Here is an 11,089-nt window from a genome sequence, read left to right on the forward strand (position 1 = left end):
CGTATATTGAATGTTTATAGCCTTGACGTAATTGAATTCAATGCAATTTTTGTACGATTCTAAAAATATTATAAAATAAATTAAATAAAAATCTATTATAAAAATAAATTTTAAAAAGTAGGGACGACGTTGTTTTTCTGTTTTAAGTCGCCTATCTTTTGGCAAAATGTTTTGTCCGAAACTTCGCACGTCGATTAAACTTAAAAGCGTCATGGGTTATGTCAACGAATTCAATCACATGCTGGTATGCACTAAACAATGTATGTAAATAAATATGAAATGAATTATTAATATTAGTAGAAAAAAGTGATTTTGCTGTCATAATTTATTAATTAATTAAGCTCGAGATTTTCTGTTTTATATTTTCAAAAAATAAACACTACTTTACATCTCATATATTTTCACAAATAATTATATAAAATTTTTATTATATTGTAATTTTATTATAAATAATAGTAATATATATTATAAATAATTTTAATAATAATAATAATATAATAATTTTTTATTATATATATTATTAATAATTTATTAATAAAATTATTTATTAATAAAAGATATAAAGTATATAAAAATAAATATATAAATATAAGTAAAAAATATAATTAATATAAAGCTATAAAATTATGTAGAATTATTAACGAGTAACTAATAATTCATGCAAAAAAATAATGACATAGTTAAATAATATTATAGAAGCAAACTTATATTTATTACAGCCAAAAATGAACATCTGCAACTCAAGTGGCAACCTCCGATCAGTAATTTTTGCACGCAAAAGTTGCCAAAGACCTCCAATATTTTCGGAGATATCTCAGGCAGAAAATTCGATCACTTGGAGATGGATAAAAGAGAGCAGGAAGAGGAGAAATTCCAGGATACCGAAGGAAGTATTCCACGTCGACTGAAACCTAGTCTAGGACAGTACGCTAAGATGATAAAGTCACATTTATCTAAGAAGGACCTGAAATCTGCCCTGAAAGTGCTTGATTCGGTAAAGGAAAATCGGGACAAGCCTACAATGTATTTGTACAATCTTCTCTTACATTCTATTGCTGACCAGGGCGATGTAAAACAATGCTTTCGTCTATACAATACGGCAAAGAAACGTGGCTTACAGCCAGACGCAGCAACCTATACCAGTTTGTTCAACGCATGCGCTGAGGGGAGGAATGAGGTAGCTCTGGAACATTTGATCAAGTTACGACAATCGCTTTACGAGCAGCAATTTCCATTAAACGAAGCGCATTACAATGCTATGGTGAAAGCGTACAGTTGGAATAATCAGATAGCTGAAGCCTTTAAATTGGTAGACGAGATGAGAGACAAAAATATTCCTGTTAAAGAGAGTACTTACAATTCGCTGCTTCACGCAGCGATTGCGGATAAGGAGGCCGGCATGCGACACGCCTTGATTATATGGCATATAATGCGCCTGAAAAAAGTTAATCCGAGTTTGACGACATATAATCTTTTACTGAGAACGATGAGAGACACTAGTTTTGGGAGCTTAAAGCTTGACGACGTCCTTGTCTCAGGATGGCAAAAAGGTAAAATTGTGTTGAAGGAAGGCGAGAGTCCAGATTTATTGAAATCTCCACCTGTCTTGAATACGTTACTACCAGCGGAAAAGGAAGTTACGCAAGAACTTACACAAGATGATATAAATTCGAGAAAACAGATAGAATCGATAAATTTGAACGATGTGTTTGTCAATAATCGTTTGATCTTGTTTGGCGGTTTGGAAGGGTTCTTAAATAGAATGGCTTATTACAGAGTGAAACCTGACATCAAAACTATTACCTTGCTTCTCGATTTAATTCCAAACTCGAGGCAAGCTGAAGATCTGCTCATCGAAATCGCAGACAAAAGAAACGTCGAATTAGACATCGATTTCTTCAATATGCTCATTAAAAGGCGCAGCATGCGAGCTGATTATAAAGGTGCAAAGGTAAAGCATCCAAAATTTCTAATGTATCGTTTGAGTATTACACAATATTTTTGTAATATTTTTAATTTAGGCGGTGATAGACGTGACGGAGAAGAGGAATCTTTCCCCAAATGTGATGACATTCGGAGTCCTGGCGCTCGGTTGTCAAGAATGTACAGAGGCTAAAGAATTTTTAGAAGGAATGGAGGCTTTTGGCTACAGACCAAATCGTATAATCATGAGTACTCTCATCCGCAAAGCCTGCTTTATGAAAAACTTCGAATACTTGTTGTTTGTTATGAGTTATATGCTGAAGAATGGAATGGAACCAAACCCACAAGCCATCTCAGACGTGGACCGGTTTTCGAAAGAACTATCCAACATAAAAAAACCGACAGTACGTTGGAAATGATTTAGCTATTATTATCATTAGACTCGATATCTTTTCTTGTTTAATAAATTAAAAAAAGTTTTGTATACAACGAATATTTTTTTGCAGGGAAAATACAGATTACGAAAATTGAACCGTTTAAAGAAGAATATTGAGAAATTTGAACGCAAGTATCTAAAGTGGCAAAAGATGGTAGAAGATATGGATAAATCATCGTAGAATTAAATGTATTATTCCACTAAAGTGTGCAAATTTGAAAAGATTTACATCGTTATTGATATGTTCATAAATACAGGGTATTTCAGACCACCCGTACCACCCATTTAAAAACTAGAGAAATGATTATTTCAAAAAAGTAAAAACATTTTCTTTATAAATCGGATGCGCTCTATCGAATGGTAATATTTTCAACTTCTGGTTCCGGTCGGAAATAGGCGATTCAGATCGGAAGTGCATTTTTTTTTAAATGGAACCTATTTTTCATTGCATATTCTTATAGCTTACCTCAAGAGCTTTCCAAAACACTATAATAAATTATTTTTCCATGAAGTACTTTTCGAGTTACGAGGCTTGAAATAATTTCTTAATTTTACATAAACCATAAAATATCTTGTAAATATTCATTTTTCGATTTCTTACCTTAATACTTTTATGTACAAAATAATGAGAGGAATCAATCGGTGTAAAGAACACATACAGTTGTTTTTAAGAAAATATATGGAATTGTTAGTTGCAAATTACATATTTTTCATAGAAACAACTATGTGTTTTCTTTACACCAATTGATTCCTCTCATTATTTTGTATATAAAAGTATTAAGGTAAGATAATCGAAAAACGAATATTTTATAAGATATTTTATAATTATGTAAAATTAAGAAATGACCAAGTCTCATAACTCGAAAAGTACTTCATGGAAAAATAATTTATTATAGTGTTTTGGAAAGCTTTCGAGGTAAGCTACAAGAATATGTAATGAAAAATAGGTTCCATTTAAAAAATGCACTTCCGGTCTGAATCGCCTATTTCCGGCCGGAACCAGAAGTTGAAAATATCACCATTCGATAAAACGCACCCGATTTATAAAGAAAATGTTTTTACTTTTTTGAAATAACCACTTTTCTAGTTTTTAAATGGGTGATACGGGTGGTCTGAAACACCCTGTATATACATGTGTGAAACGAAAAAGATTGACGAGTCAGCGAAGGTAAGGCGGACGAGTTTCTTGCGTCCAAGGTCGACTTCTTCCACCGCCACTGATGGCCCGCGACGGGCACGTTCCGCGAATGCTGAGCTTGTTATATCCGGTAGGCCCCGTTGGCTGAGCCCCGCAAGTTTCCAGGGCTACGAATTCGTCCACGTGAAGAGACGGTGGTCTGGAAGTGTTGGGAGGTCTCGATCGGAAAGGATCGGCTCCTCTACCAACCCCTCCACCCACTGGACCACCTCTTAGCGAATTGGTAAATTGTGTTCGACCTCGTACTGGGGTCACTAAAAAAGTAGTAAACAAGAAATTGTAATCAATTATGAAGAATCAAACGATATACCAATTGAAAATTGAATTATTCATTTCATCTTTCAACACACATGTACTCTTTTTAAGTAAATACAAAGAAATTAAACTCTAGACCGTTAATAATCTTACCAAATGGTTGTTTGGATTTAACCATTGGAGAAGCTTGCTTCTCTGTCCTATTTTCTTGGTTTTCGTCCTGCGGTTTCGACTGTAGAGGTTGAGTGGCATCATCGGGAGGCGTCTTGGAGCATAAATTTTGTGCTTCCGCTAATAGATTAAAGTCGGCAGGTAACAATTCCGCAGCAAGTGCCAATAGATCCACTGTATTCTCGGCTTGCATCTGATTAGTCGCTGCAAATAAGAACTTCCTGGATCGAAATGGACTATTACTAATCGCACCAGGATATCTTTGCGAGAACTGATTCAAGAGAGCTTCCGGAGTGGGCAACAAGGGCTCCAACATCTCCGGAATAGGTTCCTTCTCTTCTCTCTCTTCGGCAGCTCTCACAGTTTCCACCAAGTCCTCCGCGCCTTTCAGCTTCTCCAAGGGATGATCGTTTTTCTCCCAAGAAATCAATGTTGCCAGCTGCTGGGTACGCAGATGCAAGGATCTCCGTTCCGAGTCGGAGGCGATTAGATTTTCCAAGAAAGTCACAGTTAAATCCGTTAGGACGGGATTTGTTTCAGGCTTTTCCAAACTGTAGACGTGGTCCAGTAGCGCGCGCAAGGCACCGGGATTATTTTCCAAGCAGCTCTTCACGTGGTATAAGCCGTAGTTGTGACTACTGAGAGATAAAAGAATGTGCAATGTATTCTCTATCACGTCCAATTGAAATTTGGTACTGGTCGCCAGAATTTCGATCAGCGCCGCGAGGATCGACAAGAGAGGTTCCTTGCTGGGTACTGAATGCGTCAGTCTCTTCTCGAAGGGCTCCTGTACGCTATCCTCCTGTACCAGGCTGAGGTTGCAATCGCATAGAGTCTCGAAGATCCCGAGAATCTCGTGTTGCACGTGCACATCGCTATTACTCTTCAAGATAGAACACATCATTTCAATAACTGGCGGGTATTTTTGGTCGGATTTTACTTGTGCTCTAGAGGCAGGACTAGTCAAGGTCAGTAGAGTCGCCTTCATAGGCGCGTGCCTTGCCAGATCACTGATTAGAGCAAGGATAGGGACGTTGTTTTCTAAGGGAGTGGCTGCTAGAATCCCGTCCAGCAGACATCTCCCGACTAGAAGAGCCGTCGGTGCTGCCAGATCGCTCAATTGCTTACAAACCGTTGACAGAAGCAGCAAGACGTCTCTGTTCCAACTGGCGCAGAGCAGTCGAAGGGTTTCGGTGAGATTTGCGGCCTGGGCTTGAAGATGTGCTGACCAAAGTTTCCGCAAGCCCAAGATCCTCGTCGCGTCTTCGGTAGCAGTTTCCTTAGGCGTTAAAACAGGCGGTAGCAGCCGGCTCAACAGCTTCAGACCTGGCACAAAGTTGCACGGGCGAAGAGAGACCATCTTCAGAACTTCACCAAGCATCTGAGTCCACAGCGATTTAGCCACGTTGCCGGAACCATCGGAGTCAACGGCTTGAGTGAACACCAGCAGCGTTGCCACGATTTCCTCGGACAGAGTCTGCATCATCGGGTTGGACGGGATGGCTTCGATTAAACAGTAGACCCCGAGCAGCGGGACAACAGCCGTGAGATCCTTGAAGTCTGTCGCCATGCACTTGACGAGTCTCTCGAGCAACGCCCTGGTCAGCTTTACGCAGGGAAGCAACAAAGCGATCAGTGCCATACCTCTGCGACCTGTCAGAGCAGCGCGATGAAGGAATGGTTGCTCGTAGAAGTCGGACACGTTTGTCATCACGGCGACCAGAGCGGTGAGGCCATCGGCAGCGAAGAGTTGGGTCAAGGCGTTCCTGTACTTGAGCTCGACGTATGGTTCCAGAGGGTCAATATCGTTGTTGAATGGAAAGACGAGATGATGTAAAATTCTGCAAGCAGTGATCAGTTGGCCGGGAAGCGACGCAGCCTTCTCCGCACTCTTCCTGATGGTCGTCACCAACAAGGAGACATCGTTGTAATCCCAGTGAGAAGCTTGAGCGGCAGTTGTCAAGTACGAGGTCACATCCCTGAGAACCGCATGCTCGCGAGCCTTGTCGAGTATCAATTCCGCTCGATTCTGGAAGATCTTTACCCTATCGGAATAACGGACAATCGCGGAGATAACTTCGGCAGCAAACTCGCAGAGATTGGAATCCGATAGGAAGGGAATGAGGATATCTATGAAGTCGCCTAGAGATAGAACTGTGATAATCGCGCGCAAACCATCAGGAAAGGCGAGAAAAGAGTGCAGCCTTCTCAGGATTGTCCAGTCGGACGTCTGTTTCAGGCGAATCAGACACTGTGCGGCCTGAAGACGCCAGGCTAGAATGCACCCGGCTCCGGGCAACTCGTACTTCAGGGCCTTCAGCATCAGTCGAATCGCTTCGGTCTCCTTCAGCAGATAGAATAGACCCTCTTTTGTATCCGAGAGATGTAGGAGGAAGCGACGAATCAACTTGATCGTTTTCAAGTCGCAATTGGGCGAGGATACCGCCAACAGAAGACGATAAATCAGCTTGTGGTGCTCGAAGTAAGCTATCAGGTGCACACGAGGGTTCCGAGCATGTTCTCGTTCGAATTCCATCTGCGCGCCAGCCGGCAATTGACGTTTAGGCTGCGCCATCAGGGTCGGGGCGCACACGTAAGCGTTCATCAATTCCGTCAGACCGAATTGGTCGAATTCCCTGACCTCCTCCAGATATTCGTAGACGTGGACCTTGCGAAGAAGCGAGCTGAGGGCGTACTTGAGCCGGGCTAGCTTGGCCGTGTCCAACATGGTCAACGCCTCGCTGTACAGATTGTTCCTGGACTTTAGAAAGTCCTGCACGATTATTGGGCTGATCAGCGCGGCGTCGAGAGCTCGCAGAGCGGACAGTTTGACTGGCAAAGCCACGTTTTCGCGCATACAAAGAGACAATAATTTGGACGGAGCCTCAACCTTCAGCAGGATCTCTGGACCCTTCGATAGTCGACAGAGGGCTTCCGCCAAGCGAACCCCTACTTTTACGTGACGCACTTTGTATGCTGGTTGCGGTTGAGCCCTGGCGAGCTCCATATCCAGGCCAGCATTGACGATGCTAGTCAAATGATCGATATCATCCGCACTGGAGTCGAATGGACCTAATATGGCGCACAAAGTTTCGCAGTTGTGGACAAACGTTTCCTTCTCCTGGCCGGATACGTTGTGGAAATGCGAGACCGACTTGGATAGAGACTGGAGGATCTCTTTGATCTTTGACACGACCTCGCGATTCACGCAGACGTCCTCCAAGTCGCTTAATTTCTCCAAATTCAAGAGATCTGGTGGGCTCAGCGTGTAAATCTCGTCGATCTGCGACGTTTCGCACTCGAATTCGACCGCAGGCGGAACGTCGTCGGTCATTATATCTTCGTCCGATAATATAGGCTCGAAAGGCTCGCCAGTTTCTTGCTCGCCAGCTTCCTGTTGCTCTGCCTCCTCTTCCTCGGCGGAAATAGATTCGGGGCTGAGGGAGATTAGAGATTCGGTAGGAGGAGACGAAGGTCGTTTTGAGCCTTTTTCGCCCGCGTTGGACGTCTCTTCTTCCCATTGTACCGAGTCTGTCTTTCCAGTGTCTGATGTGGATGTCCTGGATGGCTCCACTACCTGTATTGGTTGTACCGGAGGCGGTGGAGTCGCGGTTATGCATGTTTCCTGTTGGTGATAAGAGCTGAAGTACAATTAAATATATATTGAATAATATTAATGATAATAAATATAAATAATATTAATAAATATAAATAAATATAATAAAAATAATAATAATAATAAAAATGAAATATAAAAATAATAATAATAATATTAAAATATAAATAAAAATATATTGAATTATATTATGAATATAAATTATAAATAATAATATAAATTATAAAATTAAATAATATAAAATATAATAATAATATAAATTAAATATAAATATAAATTAAATAATATAAAATAAAATATAAAATATTATATAAAATAAGATATAAAACATACAAAAGAGTTTAAGATACGTCTTCTCGACATTCTTTAGACTTTTGTTATCGATAAAATTAATTTCATCTAATAGCAATATCAAGCAGATCTTTACCAGTGAATTTGTTTGATGTTGATTCTCGTAATACCACTCAGGTTGCTGTTCAGAGGAAATCTGGGCGGTATTCTCAGTATTTTCTTCGTGTGCACTAACACAAGCAGTGGATCCAGCTGCTGAACTTATGACTTCTTGAGGATTATTCAGTGATTTGGTCAACGTACCATACACTGCCAATGTTATGGTGGTATACCATCCTCTTAGCACTAAACCATCGGTTGGTATCTGCTTTCGCTCACACTCCAATTGTATATGGATATTTTGTTTATATTCTAAATTGCCTAAAAACTCGAAAGTGGAAGCTCCAGGTTTACTAAGATCGTTAACAAAGAACTCAATTTCGAATTGAGATGGATTGGTTGCTCTAGAAAGATAATGAGTTTCTTTTTTGAACACTAATACCATATAAGTAAAAAAATTTTTATCATCAATGTAAAAATTAAGTGCCATTTACCCAAGTCGCACTCCTCCTGGAAAATCTGCTTGCACTCGTGCACCCAATGGAATTATTCTCACTTCACTGATATAAACAGGCTTGGGAAATTGCACCAAATCTAAATTTAATTCCTGTAAGAGAAAAAAGTGAGATTTATAAACATTCAAGATAATTTTTTCTAAAGGAGGCAAAGAAGTCATTTATGTAATAATTTTTAAAAAATTATCATCAAATAAAATACAGTCTAGAAATTCTTAAATATTGTACATATTGTAAATTTAATACAATATATATGATATATATAATGTACAAATAATGTCATTTTTATTAAGTATTTCCAAAATTTTAAAAAGTATACATCAATAAAGAATATTTTTAATAAATAATAAGTTCCTTTTTTATATAAAATAAATTTCTTTTTCACATATCTTTAATTAATGTATCAAAAGCATGAGTTTTAAATAAAAAAACAATTTTTCTTCTATTTAATCTTATTTTTATAAATACATGTTTTTTAAAATCATTCAGACAGGCAGCTTCCCCTCTTCTTTTTTTTCTTAATTTAATATTAAATTAAATTAAATTTTAATTCATATTAAATTAAATTTAATTATATTAAATCCATGTAACACAAAAACAAACCTCTGAAATGTCATGGGAAAATGTATCGAAGAATAATAATTCGGTGTTATCCATATTTCACAATTAAATACTTTCGAACGACACATGTGACTCTTCAACAATTATTAATCCTTAATAATAAATGCAGTATCCTTTCATTGTCTTTTCCATTTTTCCCATCTATCTCATTCACCTCTCTTTACTGGTTATGTTTGTATCGAGCTAAAGCACAATTCACACCGGACGTCGTGCGTGAAAAATCGCGCGCATGCATCCTGCATAAAGCGGCCTTTTCATTGACGCTACTTTTTAGCGTCAATGAAATTGCACCTTAACAGTTGGCAGCTCTACGAGATAGGCTGTGCAGCACTGCGCGTATATAAAATTTGAAATCGCTTCTAGCCTAACCATCTTCACGCGATCGACTTTATTTGAATTGCACGGCATCGCATCGAATTATGATGCGGCGCCGATTTGTTCGAACGTAATTCGGGACATCGCGATGCTGTATAAGCGTCGAATGAGCACGAATTGTCACGCAAATATGATAAATCACATCTATTCACCGTTCACCGGCTGTTCCACAGGCCGCTCCACTCGCTCGCCTCGGGACGTCCCATTCCGATCTTGATGCACACGATATCATCAACGCGAACGCGCGACACTTTATTCGGCACTCCCGATATTCGCTCGCATCCGATAATCATCATCAAGGGCGCAAATAACGCGACGCGACTTCACTCCATTTTCGCGATCGCGCTATCACTGAACTGTGAAAAATAGCTGTCGCGCACTTTCACCGACATATTATGAAAGTCGTGCGATCATCCTTGGACACTTTCGACGCTCTTTCACTCGCGATATTCGTTTAAAAACGGTTAAAAGACGCGAAAAATGCGGACGTACAACGATCCGTGTAACTGCGTATGACTCCGATTCACGTATGACGCGTATGACGTAGCTATGACGCGTATGACGTAGCAGCCACGCGCCAACATGGCGGCCGAACCAGTACGCAGAAACGAATGCGCACTGGTTCGGCCGCCATGTTGGCGCGTGACTGCTACGTCATACGCGTCATACGTGAATCGGAGTCATACGCAGTTACACGGATCGTCGTATGTCCGCATTTTTCGCGTCTTTTAACCGTTTTTAAACGAATATCGTGAGTGAAAGAGCGTCGAAAGTGTCCAAGGATGATCGCGCGACTTTCATAATATGTCGATGAAAGTGCGCGACAGCTATTTTTCACAGTTCAGTGATAGCGCGATCGCGAAGATGGAGCGAAGTCGCGTCGCGTTATTTGCGCCCTTGATGATGATTATCGGATGCGAGCGAATATCGGGAGTGCCGAATAAAGTGTCGCGCGTTCGCGTTGATGATATCGTGTGCATCAAGATCGGAATGGGACGTCCCGAGGCGAGCGAGTGGAGCGGCCTGTGGAACAGCCGGTGAACGGTGAGTAGATGTGATTTATCATATTTGCGTGACAATTCGTGCTCATTCGACGCTTATACAGCATCGCGATGTCCCGAATTACGTTCGAACAAATCGGCGCCGCATCATAATTCGATGCGATGCCGTGCAATTCAAATAAAGTCGATCGCGTGAAGATGGTTAGGCTAGAAGCGATTTCAAATTTTATATACGCGCAGTGCTGCACAGCCTATCTCGTAGAGCTGCCAACTGTTAAGGTGCAATTTCATTGACGCTAAAAAGTAGCGTCAATGAAAAGGCCGCTTTAAGATGCGGCCTCATTGACGCTAAAAAGTAGCGTCAACCATTGGTTGAACAAAGAAGTAAGTAGTTGCTTCATTGTTTAACCAATGGTTGACGCTACTTTTTAGGGTCAATGAAAAGGTGCAATTTCATTGGCGCTAAAAAGTAGCGTCAACCATTGGTTCAACAAAGAAGCAACTACTTATTTCTTTGTTCAACCAATGGTTGACGCTACTTTTTAGTGTCAATGAAAAGGCCGCTTAAGGATCAGGAGCAGAGAAATG

At 40.2% G+C, this 11,089-nt stretch overlaps 2 protein-coding genes across 2 annotated transcripts; one reads left to right on the forward strand and one right to left on the reverse strand.

Moving 5' to 3' along the window:
• Positions 1–22: 22 nt before the first annotated feature.
• LOC105249718 (pentatricopeptide repeat-containing protein 1, mitochondrial) lies at positions 23–2,772 on the forward strand. Its single transcript, XM_011255389.3, has 4 exons — positions 23–260; positions 720–1,951; positions 2,022–2,327; positions 2,430–2,772. The coding sequence occupies exons 1-4, from the start codon at positions 167–169 to the stop codon at positions 2,538–2,540; spliced, it is 1,743 nt and encodes a 580-aa protein (XP_011253691.1). The 5' UTR covers positions 23–166; the 3' UTR covers positions 2,541–2,772.
• A 557-nt stretch (positions 2,773–3,329) lies between these two features.
• On the reverse strand, positions 3,330–9,299 carry LOC105249719 (protein virilizer). Its single transcript, XM_011255390.3, has 5 exons — positions 9,108–9,299; positions 8,484–8,596; positions 8,027–8,393; positions 3,966–7,608; positions 3,330–3,811 (listed from the first exon to the last, which is right to left on the reverse strand). The coding sequence occupies exons 1-5, from the start codon at positions 9,159–9,161 to the stop codon at positions 3,519–3,521; spliced, it is 4,470 nt and encodes a 1,489-aa protein (XP_011253692.1). The 5' UTR covers positions 9,162–9,299; the 3' UTR covers positions 3,330–3,518.
• Positions 9,300–11,089: the final 1,790 nt, after the last annotated feature.

This window comes from Camponotus floridanus, unplaced genomic scaffold (genome assembly GCF_003227725.1).
Source record: "Camponotus floridanus strain SB8 unplaced genomic scaffold, Cflo_v7.5 scaffold127, whole genome shotgun sequence".
NCBI classification, from domain to species: Eukaryota; Metazoa; Arthropoda; class Insecta; order Hymenoptera; family Formicidae; genus Camponotus; species Camponotus floridanus.

What these genes read in the sequence shown, in the direction of transcription:
- LOC105249718 (XM_011255389.3), top strand. Translation starts at nt 167, where the DNA reads ATGTTTTGTCCGAAACTTCGCACGTCGATTAAACTTAAAAGCGTCATG. An exon ending in CTGATTATAAAGGTGCAAAG is followed by an intron (nt 1,952 to 2,021) that starts GTAAAGCATCCA and finishes TTTTTAATTTAG; the next exon opens with GCGGTGATAGACGTGACGGA. An exon ending in CCAACATAAAAAAACCGACA is followed by an intron (nt 2,328 to 2,429) that starts GTACGTTGGAAA and finishes ATTTTTTTGCAG; the next exon opens with GGAAAATACAGATTACGAAA.
- LOC105249719 (XM_011255390.3), bottom strand. Translation starts at nt 9,161, where the DNA reads ATGGATAACACCGAATTATTATTCTTCGATACATTTTCCCATGACATT. An exon ending in TTTCCCATGACATTTCAGAG is followed by an intron (nt 8,597 to 9,107) that starts GTTTGTTTTTGT and finishes TTTCTCTTACAG; the next exon opens with GAATTAAATTTAGATTTGGT. An exon ending in TAAATCCAAACAACCATTTG is followed by an intron (nt 3,812 to 3,965) that starts GTAAGATTATTA and finishes CTACTTTTTTAG; the next exon opens with TGACCCCAGTACGAGGTCGA.